The following is a 15,189-nucleotide window of genomic DNA, read 5'->3' as shown; positions in this document are numbered from 1 at the left end:
AGACTGCGACTTAGAATCGAGTGCAAAGTAAGCGGAAGTTCTGAAAAATGCTGGTAGGTGCCGCCACAACTAACTTCTGCCGTCGAATATATGTAGCGCTACACAGGCATGCTTTGCAGGCACAAAGATAAATACTGGCGCCAAAACCTCTGCGTCAGTAAGTAAATTAAAAAAAAAGGTGGAAGATGAGCTTTTTCCTCCGCCTCAATTTTTGACCACTGTATTTTCATACATTATCCAATGAACTAAATACAAATTCCGCATTGTTAATCTTCCAATGTAGCAGCATTTCAATGTACTACAAAAATTCAACTGGAAAGACTGTTTGGGATGTTTGTCAATATGGCCAAATCTAGGTTCTGAATTTTTTCCTACCTATGAGAAGAGATGGTTGCTAATATGAACTTTCATGAATTGTGAATCACATGCAGTATTCTCTTCACTATAAGTATAATACGAATATAAACATTTTGCCATGTATTCTTTTGTATCTGCTGCTATCTCATTTAAATCCCGTCTGCCTAATAAACTACGAAACTAGAGTGAGACAACAGCAAACGCAGAAGAATATACATATCATGTCATGTTCATATTCGTATTATTCTTGTGCCTAATAGTGATCCAGTCAGAAATGAAGCACGGCAATTGACTAGATTTTTAAATCTAGGATGACTCTTATTTCTGTGCAGAATGTAATGTACTAAAGAGGCGTCTGCAAAGATTTTCAAACGGAGAAAAATTTTTGCTAAACTCTCGTTCAGAACATCATCTATCATACGCAGTCTATTATTTGGTTCTTGTTGATCATTATCAAAGAAAGCAGCAGTCTAAGTAACAACAAATAGCAGTCTCTTGCCATTGTTTCACTAATGAGGCGATTTTTTTTTTTTTTAATTGTAAGCGGCGGTAGTGTGCACAAAAGCAAGCCATGCCACGAGCGGCGACAGGCTGTAATCATTCATTATCAGAATGCAACAAATAATGCATGACACAGTACAGTAATGCATTTTCAGCTTAGAGTAACGTAAACACCTATAACAAAGAGAATGGCACTTATCATATCAAAGAAAAATAAGCACTCAATTCAAACGAGACAAAGCACGTGAAAAAGGAAGGGTACCCATATCAATACGGACGGAGCGCCTGACGCATAGCAATGGCTACCTGGTAAAGCTTAATTGCTAAGCTTATGACTCAAACCAAACTACTATAGCTGTATAGTCATTCATTCGGCCTAAATTGTGTCTCATATTACAATGGACCAACTTCATTTCGATTTGGAGGTGCGGCCTAAAACTTTTCTCTCCCCTTGAAATTCAAGTCCCAAATTTCAGGTACAGCTTAGATTAGGGAAATTTTTTTGTCCTTGTTTTCGAGTCTCATATTTCAGGTGTGGCTTAGATTCGAGTGCGGCTTAGATTCGAGTAAATACGGTAAGTAGTCAGCAGTTTAAATCAAAATTATCTTTGTAGAGCTAAATATGCAAAACTCTTGAAATCTGGTGTTTGGAGGCTATACAGCACATGCGCAGGAAACGTGCAGAGATGAAAATTGAATCAATTATTAAATCTTTTAAGACAACATTCTCATGAGTATGATAAAATTTTCAAGTTGGGTTATGAAGATCAGTGTGTCTTATATTACTTCTGTACTCAGCCGTGTGTACGGTGAGTCTTTCACATGTGGTCAGTTTCCTGATGGATTGAAACAGTCATTTATAAAACAAGTGAAAGAAATAATGTGGACTATTGGCCAATTTCTTTGTTGCCAGTGTTTTCAAAAGTTTTTGAGAAAGAATTGTATAAAATTGTTGTGGCAGATCTCATAATTTGCTGCTAGACTCAGAGTTTAGCTTCAGGGAGTATACACAGAGATTGTAATTTATTCTTTTGTATGTGAGGCACTAGGAGGGCTGAGTGATGTGTTGAGTACAGTAGGTATGTTCTCTGATTTAACAATAACATTTGATTGTGTGTGTACCACACAATACTTTTGCTGAACTGGTTGGAGGGCCCAGCCCATAACTTTCCAAACGTTCTCAGTTGGGGAGAGACCCAGCACCCTTACTGGCCAAGATAGGGTTTGACAACCAATGGAAACATTCACTATGTGCGGGCAAGCATTATTTTGCTGAAAATGTAAGCCCAGGATGGGTTGCTATGAAGGATAACAAAATGGGATGTAGAATATCATTGACATACTGCTGTGCTGTAAAGGCTGCCACAGGTGACTACCAAAGAGCTCTTGCTATGAAAAGAAGTAGCACCCCAGACCAACACTCCTGGTTGTCAGACCATATGCTGACAACAATCAGGATGGTATCCCATTGCTGTCAGAGGCATCCCAAGACAAATCTTCACTGCCATCAGAGCTCAGTTTGAAGTGGGACTCATCACTGAAGATAACTCTTTTCGAGTCAATGAGATTCCAGCCCGAAGACGTATTTGGGGATACTCTGGACAACAGTGGGATACCAACCTGACAGTCACCTCCCCCACTGCCTGATATCCAGAAATGGATGGTCTGAGGTAGCGTTTCTTTCCGTAGCAGGACCCCTTTGGTTGTCATCTGCGGCTTCCTTACACTACAGCGGTATCTCGACAATATTCTACAACAGATTTTATTGCCCTTCATGGCAAGCCATCCTGGGCTCACATTTCTGTAAGATAATGACTACTCGTACATAGCAAGAGCTTCTGCTGCTTGTCTTCTCGCTTGCATACCCTACCTTGGTCAACAACATCGTTGGATCTCTTCCCAGTTGAGGATGTATATGGAGCATTATAGCCCTCAAACCAGCTCAGGTTTTGACGATCTAATGTGTCAATTGGACAGAATTTGGCACGATATCCTTCGGAATAACATCTAAGAAATCATATCGATCAATACCAAGCATAAAACTGCTTGCATAAAGGCCAAATGTGGACCAACTTGTTATTGACTTGCACAGTATGAAGCTCTTTTTGTTCAATGAGTTGTCCAATTTTTCTGAAATTATAAGCATTTGTTTGTCTTTACATGTACATCTACCAATTTCCATCCCATTCGCATAATTCCTTTGTTGTGGATGATTTTTTTTGTGGGTTTTCAGAGAAAAGATTAATGTTTAGCTGCAACAAAACTTAATGCTTTCAGTTTTTGATGTGGAACAGTCATAAAAGTGAAATTTTTTTATCCCATGGTGGTCAAACAGTTGAAGTCAAACATTTTCAATTCTTAGGACCGAGGTTAGGCAGAAGGGTTTCTTTGTAGTACGACATTGAAGATCTTGTGCATTAACTGGATGCTGTTATCTTCACTGTTAGAATGATCTCCGCTTGTTTACTTTGCTTACTTCCTTCCTGTTATCTTGTACAGTGTTACATTCTGAGGCAACTGTCTTTCACCAAAAGTACACTCATGCCAAATTAGGGTGGCGAGACTGACCTGCAATATCATTTTGTGCACTTTGTGTAGGTTGTTGTTCAGGTAAGTATCTCAAGATTCTAACTCTGCTCTCCTTGTAAATATATTCCATGATGGGATTTGTTATTCACAATACTGACTCATACAAAAGAAACTGCAACATTCATTCAGTGAACATAGTGTCAGTTAACATAAAGTGAATCAAAATTAAGTGCAGTAACTGAAGAGTGGAATTGGAAAATGTTCTGAGTGCTAAACCTAACATTTGACAGGAGAATGAAAACTGTATATAACCGATTTGTATCCAAAAATTGAGGGCCAGCCGCGGTGGTCTCGCGGTTCTAGGCGCGCAGTCCGGAACCATGCGACTGCTACGGTCGCAGGTTCGAATCCTGCTTCGGGCATGGATGTGTGTGATGTCCTTATGTTAGTTAGGTTTAAGTAGTTCTAAGTTCTAGGGGACTGATGACCATAGAAGTTAAGTCCCATAGTGCTCAGAGCCATTTGAACCAAAAATTGAGAAGGTGTTCTGATACCATAGGATTACGCTGCTCACCACATCACTGCAAAAAATAATCAGACACATTAAAAAAAAGTAAATACTTTATCAAGAACATTCTAAGTCCCATACCAGGAAACTGATGCCTATACAATAAGGAAGTTTTTACAAGTTGATTCTTGCAAAGAAGAAAGCAGTGACCAACCACTGTTAATAATTCTGTATTTACACAGATAGCACTTTTATCACTTTCTAACCACCATGTTCATCTTCAGATGGCATGTCACATTTTTATTACAGGATGTCAACAGGTCATCAAAGTCATAAAAAAGTAATGAAAATTAACGGGTGGTCAGACACGCCCTTATAAAACTTTTGTAAATAATCTTATTTTAAAGGTGTTAGGTACGATCTGAGTAAAATTGATCTCCTGCTAACCAAACATTTCCCACCCCACATTAGTAGTACTTGCAAGGTATAACTTAGCATCTGTTGAGTGGAGGAAGTGGGAAGAGTACACAAGTTTGATGCAGAAAGAGGTGGAGTGTTGGGGGAGGGGGGGGGGGGGATGCTTTGTGATATAGAAATTGAGGTCACTGTTTGTTTGACATATTTAATAACAAAAAACAATGGAAATAGTGCAACAAAATATGGATAGTGACAGCACAGTCCAGTGACAAAGCAGATAGCAATGTGAGCAACACTGCTTAATATTACACACTTTCTTCTTCTTCTGCTTCTTCTTCTTTATTCCACATCAGATTTCAGTTTGTTATACCATATAATTAGTATAATAATATTATGTTATTTCTGGTGTTGTTTACATTAGTTGTTGGCTGTTTTTCTCCCCAACAACTAATGTAAACAACAGTAAATGTAATATAAATGTCAACAGCCATCAGAAGGTGAACCTGTCGGTTGGAAACCGGTGCCGACACTGTTTGTGTAAATAAACAGTATTATTTACAATGGCTGTTTGCTGCATTCTTCTTCACATTAATGAACTTGTATTTTGTGCACAGTCTCAAAAATGTCTGTTTTTTAACATATTTTTTTTAGTTTTGATAATACAAGTACATAAATACAGCATTAAGTTTTTTACTGGTACAACTCTAGCTGACAAAAACCACTTCTCCTATCTTTTAACTTTTGGAACTCCAGAGGAAAATGTAGCTTGGCACAAAGACTGTGCACCATCTACCGACAAATGTTTGAAATACTTGCCCAATGGTTTGGCACCTGGATCAAGTCTAGGGACATGCAACAGAGTACTGAGAACACAATAGACCTGAAAAACTATTCACAAAACTGGTGCTTGGCTGATCCTTTGACAGTAGGATGTAGCTCCCCCCATGGGCCTAGATGCAATCACTGATTCTGTTAGGAAGTGTGTTGTATCCTCTGCTACCATGAGTTGGCCCAGAGCTGTTGTAACTGGTCTTCAGTACAATGGATATTGGCTCTGGAATGCGGTTGATCACCAGTTTTGCTCTGCATGTGTTCTGTTGAGGACAAATTGTGGGATCTTGATGGCCAGTGGAATACCCCCACATTGTGTAGCATAAAGACAAGTCATGTGTCAGTGAGTGTTATACTGTGGAAAGATAGCATCAAGATAATGTCTCATGAGAATACAGTATGTGTCATGTACAGTTGTGCAACCATAGTTTCCCAAACAATTGTCAGCCATGACCTGAACTTATACATGATGGCTCCTCACATTATGATGACACTAGGGTTAACACACTGGTCTGCAAAACATTGGCAGAATGTGTCCCCTCACATCAGGTCACCAATACTTGTAGATGACGGTTATCCAGTGTAGTTCAGTACCAAACCAAATATCATCATGGGAAATGGTGTGACACCACTTTTCAGCTTTTCATGTTTCCCAGATAAAGCATCACTTTAAATGACCCCTTGGCTCCTGCTGCAGGATGTCATGGAATTGTTATAGAAATTCGATTACACGTACCTGGATGGCCGGTGCAGATATGAAGGGGCTGTGGGGTACAAACAATACAGCAATCCTCCTTTGACGGGGTCAGACTTGGATCAACTAGTCATGACAATGCCTGCGATATTCACCACAACTCCATTCAGTCCAATATGAGACCTCTGCATGTGCCACACTCCTGGATTTTGTTTAATTTGATCGACTGACTGTATGCACACACACTATGATGTCCTTTCCATTTCCTGTCCAGTTCTTGTAAGATTGACTCACTGGCCCATGTGGTATCCTCAATGATTCTTAGTATTACTTACTATGTGTCTGATGCAGTGAATGCCCATTATATACCCTGTTGGGGTGATGACATGGTACAACAACGGTGCACTCTGGTGGCTGTTATAGTTGTCATAGATCAATCCATCTCTAATTATCCATATATCTGCTGATGGTATGTATGTGTCTACATTGGATCATTCCATTTGGCGCTCAATGCTTTTGTTAATTAGTTCAGGATGTTTGTAGTGTCTTTTTCCTTCTGGCACTGGTTAAACATATTTCCATCCAGACAATTAGTGGTTACAAAGTATTAACCATTATCATTAATGTTAGGGAATTGAACTGTTGGTTGGGCTAATTAAAAATTTGGCATTGATGATGGAGTAAAATGCCATGTAGAGCAGGATGACAATACTGTGCAGATTTGGAGTGTCTTATGCACTATCAGTCTTTTCAGTAATCATTTGCATGCATTCAGAGCAAAAAATGTTGCCGACTTGTAATTTTCTGGTAAACAATAGATTACTGGGTATTCTAGTACTCAAATATAACAGGTATCCTAATTAGGCATTAATGTGTTTCATCACAGAGTACAAATATATTTTAATTATTTTTTATAGGCAGCAGAGTGGCTAATTAGATCCATTGATGTTATGGACCACTGACATTTTCATTGTAAGAGATGGGCACCAGATGTTTGTCACAATGGAGTGTTGCAAAGACCATCTTTTGAATATCATTGTATTCGAACAGTAAATTGGTATTACAAATGTTAATATTGCAAAACTTGTGTTTTCAGAGAATGTTTTGGTAATTATGCATTAGGTCAGCACTTTCATAATGTCTTACATTTTTTATGTTGTTAATAATTATTGTTGTCAGAAATATTTACAATGTTGATGAGTTACTGAAAAATTAAATGTTTTCACAGTTGGGTGCAGCGTGAATTAGTACAGGCAGAATACTGGCATGATCCACTGAACGAAGAAGAGTATCGCCAGAGAAGTATCTTCCTGGCTGACATAAACAATGAACGGCAACTGAATGAGACCTACAGAACTAATTTACTGAAGCTAAAGAACCTTATCCTGGTGCGCTTTAACAATGACACAATTGTGGAACCCCGAGAGACAGAATGGTTTGGCTTCTATCGTCCAGGACAGGCCAAAGAAGTGTACCCGTTGAGGGAGAGCCCACTGTACATTGAGGTAAGCCTGATACATGCACTGTTGCAGGATATTACAAAGAGTAAGAATTTAATTTCACTTGTAACAGGTACACAGTTTCAACTAAATAGTTTCTGAATTTCATAATACTTTAGGTCTTACATGCTGTAGTTCTTATTAAGCCCTTCCCCTGAAGCATATGAGAGCGGTTCATAAAACTCAAGTGTTTAAAGACAGAAGTTATTGCTAAACCAACTTGGTGTTGTTACTGTGTGCCACCATCTGGAATATAGCGCTAAAATAAAAATTACAAAATTCATAAGTGAGTTTGGATTTGGCAGCCATTTTAGCAAAACGTTTATCATGATTTTTGCTGAGACAAAAGAAGAGCAGTATCATTAAATGATTTGTGTTTTGTTTTTGCATGGGAAAACATGACAAGATGAAGGGAAAATTGGAGGCTGTTCATGGTGATACTTTATCATCAGTGACAACGGTTACATAATGGTTCAACAAATTTAAACAGAATCGAACATCAGCTTTTGATGAGAATCACACAGAATGTTGAACATATGAACTGAGAAATAATTGATGTAGTCCATTACATGATTTTTCGTAATTATTGAACAAGGGTGCACAAAGTAGCGAAAGTCACAGATTTGTTGCCAGGAATGTCAGTTAATAATTTACATGGTAGTTGGTCTAGAAAAAATTATGAGCCCGATATGTACTACTGTTGTTGACTGAACAACAGATATGGCTTTCAATGCAAAGGACTTTTTGTGTCAAGTTGTCACTGTTTATGATACCTGAATTCATCATTATACCCCACAAACCAACCAGCAATCAAGTCAATGGATTGTGTATGGTGAATCTGCTCCAGAGACGGTGAAGACATTCCCACCAGGTTGACATAATATGTTTGGCAAGGATTTCTTGTGATGTAAACCATGACAGACTAATAATCCTAGAATAAAAAGAAATTATTGGTGAGCAATACTACAACCATTTCAATGTAGATCAGAGAAGTATTCAGTGTAGACGAAAACTCACACACACACACACACACACACACACACACACACACACACACACACAGAGATAGAGAGAGAGAGAGAGAGAGAGCTACACACCTAGAGGTTGTAAACAGTAACTGTTTACAATGTACCACAGAGGTGTTAGGAGAAGCGGAGATGAACAATTTGATGTAAGGCATCTGTGGTCTGTCAAGCTGGGAAACAGCTTCAGACGTAGAAAGCTACCTAATTTACAGTGCCCATATGCCACTCAATGTTGTTAATATCATCTTACCCTCTTTTCTGCAGCTCATGGTCTAGTGGTTAGCATTGCAGCCTCTGGATCAGGGGTCTCAGGTTTGATTCCCGGCCAGGTCAGGGATTTTCTCTACCTGGGAACTGGATGTTTGTGCTGTCCTCATCATTCAGAAAAATGGTGAGGCTGGGCAGCGAAAAGATTGGAAATTTGTAAGGGCACCGATAACCACACTGTTGAGTGTCCCAAAAATCAAAATCAACTTCTCACCCTACCAGCTGCCAGCTTTTGTTAACGTAAATAAGTTAATCTTTCCTGTGAGGGTAATAAAAGTAGAATACTTTTGAACATGTTATGCAAAAACTAATTAGGTTTCAAATTCCATCTAAACTTAACCCTTACAAGCACAGTAGTCTCATAGTAAGAAGCAAGAGAAACAAAAGATGTAACTATTAATTTTATGTGCTTAAAATTCACAAAATTGCGAGATACAAAGTTACACGAACACCAGTTTTACAATTTTAAATGCACAACCAAGCCAGAGACATAAAAGGGTGAGAAGACTGTGTAAAATTTCTCCCTTAGGTGTTTTTTTTTCTGTTCAATTTAAGGATGTTTCTCCAACTTATTAGACCACAAGTGTCTTATATTTAATTGTTCATCTCAGTATCCCCTACACCACTGTGATATGTTGTAAAGTTATTATTTGTGCCATATATAGGTTTATAGAACCAACTAACTTCACTAGAATATCGGGAAGTCATGGGTCATTTTGAAAGAATGACACTGTTCTGGTCCATTGGTGTACTTGCATTAAAGAAAACTGGTGTTGCATTTCATTTTAATCTGTTGTTGCAAGTTTCACAAATCTCTGGCGATTAGAAGCAGTTATCTGTGTGTTGGAAAATCAACTGTTATTCCTTAGCAATGGAAAGGCAGCTGGACCTGATTGTACACCTGTGATATTCTACACAAATTATGCATAAGAACTTTCTAATGTTATAGCAACAGTTTATTTTAGGTTGCTGGAGCAACAAACAATACTAAGCAATTAGAAAGGTGATTCATTCCCATTTTCAGGAATGATCGTAGGACAGGTACACACAATTATAGGCCTATATCACTGACATCTGTCTGTTGTAGAATTGCACACCACATTTTTTGTTTATGTGTTGTGGTCTTGTTAGAGAATGTAAGTCAACTCTATAGATATCAACATCGATTCTATAGAGAGCGATCTTGTGAAACCTGGCTTGCTGTGTTCATCCATGTGATACGGGGTACCTCATAGTTGGCACAATGTCTTAGGAACAGTGGCCCTTTTGTTATAATAAATACACACATACCATCTGGATAACAACTTTATTTACTGACTACCGGTATCAATCTGTGCTGCAGATCATCTTCAGGCCTCGGTTGGAACAAAAAGGAAGTTTCAATGATTTTACAGAAGTGCAATATTATGAACACTTGTCTCATAGATAGTAGAAATAACACCAAAATATTATGAACTCACACACAAGTGGCACCACAAAGTGCAGTTTTGTCAACAGCTGTTTGAAACTAACATTAAAAAAATGTCACTGTGAAAAATTTTTTTTATAGTTACATGACATAAGTCGTACAGGAGCATGTAAAACAGTATAAAACTATATCTTCATGTATAATTAAATAAAAAAATTAATAAAAATTCAGACTTACAGGAGACATTAATTTAGTACATTTCAGCATAAGCTATGCATCATACTTTAATACATTTAAAAAAAGTTATAAACATACTGACAGCACCCTGTGCATCATACATTTTTGTTGTTTACATACTTTAAAAAACCAGGAAAAATATGTAAAATATCTGAGACCAAGAATCTGCCTTCATTTTAATATACAAGGTGAGTCACTAACTATTGTCACAAAAAATAACTCCAAACATATGATAGGAGCTGAAAAGTTTGTGGGACAGAAGTTGCATGGAACAACGGGGGCCATAATATGACATTGGTTTTTTTTGTTGCTAGGTGGGTTCACTTCAGAGATATGAAGGTCAACTTTGTTTTAGTTTTTTTTTTTAATGGGATGCTACAGTTTGGTACTTATTTTCTGATAGCGGCTATTGAGAAGACTCCAATGATGTGTAACAGTAAGGTATTTGAAGGTCAACAAAGGTAAAAAAGGTGGCATGAACATCCATTTACAGAAGGTGTTTGAAGTGATGACCATTGGTATCAATGCAATGCTGTAATCTTCGTATCATGTGCTGTGCTTAGCAGCGTATTCTACCACTGAGTGATCAACTCTGGTCTTGGCCATAATTTGGATCTCGTCCTTAATTCAGATGAACATCTGATTGTGCAAAAAGCACAAGTTACAGCTGAATTGCTGTATGGTATATGATATGACTGGTTACACAGGTTTCGTTAGGCAGGTAATATGCATTATTAGCAAGATTCTTTTTGAGAGTGTATTATACACGATTTTAGTCAGTTTTACTTTCTTGCTAATAACAGCAGCATACCATGAGTTCGGAAACAATCCGATATGAATCCATTGTGCAAGGTATCAGGTAAAATTTTGAAACTTGTAATTAGGAAGAAAGTGAAGAAACTTGGTTTGCCCAGACCTAATGTAAACATGAACCAAGGACCAAACTAGTGTAAATCCGGGCTACGGTATACATTCAATTTTAACACAGCAGTGTACAATGCAGTGTTGCATGTGCTATGCCACTTAAAATGAATGTTTTTGTAATACACAAGTATAAATACGACAAATACGGTGTGTAAATTACAATGGCAAATGCTCCAGTAGCTCATGTCAGCCAGTCACAGCACAAGATCTGCGATGTCATAGCAACATCCCTGTTTCATCATACGAAATCAAAACACCACGATTTGACCACACAAAGTATTGAAGTTTAGAAATGAAAATACAAGAAACATCAAGCATGCAGCAAAGCTAATATACACTGCATTAAAGATCTCTCCAAAACGCGTCTTGTAGTTTGATTTGTTGGGAAATGTAAAGTTGGGGGATAAGTTAGCTTTCTATATATTTTATCTTTCATTTAGTTTTTCATGTTATTTAGTAGTTCGTTATGAAATGGAAAATACATACAGTATGTAAATGCTTGGCTAGAGTATGATGTTGCTCCCATACCTCCTGTACTTTTGGTTGTGGTGACAGACTGATTTGTAGCATAGCCCAACATCTATGTTAGCTCCAGTCGATAAACGTTGCAACCTTCCCCAGTATGAAAACAATGAGCCACGCCTGGAATAGGATATTCATGTGATAGAACTCTAATATGATGTGCTGCGGCCAAGACTAGTGTTAACCACTCAGTGATAGAAAATACTGTTGTGCGCAGCATGCTTGACAATGCCTGCTTCAAAACCTTTAACATTTGCATCCTCACCCTTCATACTAGTGTCTCTGAACAGTGTGTATGGGAATTGCCTTTACAACACATCTTTTGATCCCAGAATCCTCCTGGTCTTGATCCCTGTTAGCTCCTGTCCCACATCCAATTCCACTCCCATCCCCATGAACAATACCCCACTCTGCTCAGCTCACTTTTTCCTCTAAAGAAACTACTGCTTTGTTTGCCATTTCACCCTCCTTGTCCACTCCTCCATCCATTTTACATCACATGGAACTTCCACAGCCTACACATGAGCAAACTCTCCAGTGCTGGAGTCCAGTCCTGTGCACTTGCCTTATCCTCCCAGACGTTAGCCACTCCTCCCTCCAATCTTTTTGTACCTCTCTCCACCCCCTTTATCCCCTGAGCCAGTTCGCCTGATAAAAGCCCTCATCCTATTCAAGCTTCGCGGCTGGTACAATATAGTCATGTGGGACAATGTAGCTATTCTAACTATACAGTGAGCTGTCGCCTTTACTCGTTTCATTATGTATATTCCACTAAGAACTTTCCCTGATTGATAACATTTACTTGGGGTAGTGTGTGGGATGTAATCACTTGTTTTTAAATTGTTACAGGACCGTATAGGCCTAAAACAGATGGATAAAGAGGGCCGCCTAAAACTGATTGCAATTGATGGTAATCATCTGCAGTTTAGTGAAGAATGGTTTGTTAATACAATTCTTCATGGTTTTCTGGAATGATACTTTATCATTACTGGGAAATATTGCTGAGCATAGGATATATTTCCTGCAAGTTTCTGAAAAAGTACAGTAGACTAAAAATATTTGTTTTTGGTTACCAACATTGTTTCCAGCAGGAAAAAGTATAATTATTTTTAACTGCCAATGAGTGCTAGAATGATGAATGTGAGAAATAGCAGACAAAAAACTCAACACATATGCATATCATTTTCTAACAAACTAGTTAACTGTTTGGTATACTTTATTTTAAAAACAGGAATAATTGTGCAATCTTGGATAGCGTGTGTGTGTGTGTGTGTGTGTGTGTGTGTGTGTGTGTGTGTGTGTGTGTGTGTGTTTGTTCTAGTGCTCCAAAGTACCTTAACTTCTTATTCTCACTTTTCACTTCTGATAAGCATATTGAATGTTGTCTGTATTTATTATCATATTTAACTATGCCCAAATACTGTCTGCTTCAATCCAGAGAATCACCCTCACTGTTTTTGGGAACACATCAATCCCCATTATTTATAAGACTTGTTTTCTGAATCCTGGACAATTTTTGTGCGTTAATCTTGGCAGCTAAATGCTCACTTTGTATGCATCTTAATTCAGTGTAGACATTATGAGGTCTAATCTCAAGATTTTTGTAATCCTCTGTAATTTTATTATTGGCCCTTCTGGATTCCTTAGTGGCTGTGATATATGTTGTTCTGATATCAGATTTTTTTGTACTTCTGTGTCAATACTCTTTTTGTAATTTGGTGAAAATAAAAATAATGTAATGGCAAATATGAAAAAGCACTGTTTTATGCCTTTGTTTCGGACATTAAAGCCTGAGTGAAATGGAAGAAATGAAGACTAATTAGTGACAGAGTAGCCACAGACTGAACTGTTTCTGCTTTGTAATTTTGTAATATGGCAGCAGAAAAAAAAATTAACATCTTTAGATAAGTTTCATGTCACTGATGAGTATATACATGGTTGAATATTCTATACATATGATGTAACAGGCTGGTATAGAAATTACTATTTATTGGTTTATTTATGTATTATTTATTTTATTCATTTATTAACAATTGCAAACCACTATCTAAGAAGCTGTAAAAGGCTTTGAAACCTGTGTTTTTGCTTGTAATAAAAGTGTAGATAATAATTATTACTCTTTAGTAACTACAAATTACATACATAAAGTGATTATTTAAGGATGTACAGCAGGTGATTTACTGCATTATTTTTTTCTATTGTAAAATAGGCCATACATACTATCTGCTGGTCCTAGAAGCACAACTGAACTTCCATTCTGAATTTTTCTGTGCATGTTACAAAGTAATGTGAGATAACTAGACTTAAAAACGTCTTTCTAGACCATCTTAATTTCCCTAATTTGTGACATCTATTGAGAGAGACATAGGAGGATTTGTGTATTCTCAGTCATTGTGTAAAGATATGATTTAAGAGTGATCTTATTTGAGAAATAACTTTTGCTACTTATTTTTCAAGTATTTTTTTCTCATTTTTGGTACTGCCAGTCTATCTTACATTTGCATGCAAACATTTAGGTGTAATGTCTTAGTTCACTATTCCTGGATACACATTTTTATAGCAGTTCTTACACTATTTTACTGTACATCTTCATACTCCACTTCGTAGTGTGCTTTTTCCAAGACAAGCATAATTTCCTGATGTATATGAGATCACGTGGAAACAGAAATGTCGAACTCTGATAGCTTCCTCAAATTATTCGCTTCTGTACTTGCAAAACAATTTAGGAGCCTGGCATTTATAATGTACTTTTGAACAGTCGGGGCATAAAGTAACCCATGTCTTAGGCCAGCCTTCGTACATTTTACATTATTATTCACTGACTAAAGAGCTGTAGTTTGAAAATCACAATTTGGATCCATGGCTACATGGTGCCTGCGCCACACTCTTACCCTATTGTCAGCTCTTACCAACTGTTTTCCAGTTGTCAAGGGTACAGAGCCACTCACATCAGTCATTTGCAGCCATATCCCAAAAACGTCAAATTTTGCTACACTGTCCAAATGGATATGTTCATCATACATCTCACATTGATTTTTGCAGTTATTTCATGCAGTGCTGCTTGTCTGTTAGCACTGATAACTACACTAACACCTCTGCTCTCAATTGTTAAATTTAGGAGATCAGCCACTGTATCGTCTGCCGTGAGAGCTAATGCCTTAAATTTGGTATCCTCGGCACACTCTTGATGCTGTGGACCTCGGAATATTGAATTTCCTAAATGAAATATCCCATGTTTCTAGCTCCAACTACCATTCTGCGTTTAAAGTCTGCTAATTCCCATCGTGCGCTTTTCACATAAATCACCTGAGTACAAGTGACAGCTCGACCAATGCACTGCCCTCTTATATCTTGTCTAGGTGATACTGCCACCATCCCTATTTATACATATTGCTACCCCATCTCAGAGCTAAAATAGGCAATAAATAGAAAGCTGAAAGATAGAAGGAATTTATAAATGGACTGTACAA

At 37.7% G+C, this 15,189-nt stretch overlaps 1 protein-coding gene across 1 annotated transcript in view; it reads left to right on the top strand.

Annotated features, from left to right (window-relative positions):
* LOC126354784 (palmitoyl-protein thioesterase 1) overlaps window positions 1-13,474 on the top strand; it is a 38,853-nt gene extending 25,379 nt beyond the window's left edge. The window contains exons 5-6 of the mRNA XM_050004691.1: window positions 7,066-7,342; window positions 12,569-13,474. Coding sequence (XP_049860648.1) covers window positions 7,066-7,342; window positions 12,569-12,694 — 403 coding nt within the window. The 3' untranslated portion in view covers window positions 12,695-13,474. The remainder of the gene's footprint in view (window positions 1-7,065; window positions 7,343-12,568) is intronic.
* The last annotated feature ends 1,715 nt before the right edge of the window (window positions 13,475-15,189 follow it).

Source organism: Schistocerca gregaria, chromosome 3 (assembly GCF_023897955.1).
Source record: "Schistocerca gregaria isolate iqSchGreg1 chromosome 3, iqSchGreg1.2, whole genome shotgun sequence".
Lineage (NCBI taxonomy): Eukaryota > Metazoa > Arthropoda > Insecta > Orthoptera > Acrididae > Schistocerca > Schistocerca gregaria.
This window is presented reverse-complemented; position numbering and strand designations above follow the sequence as displayed.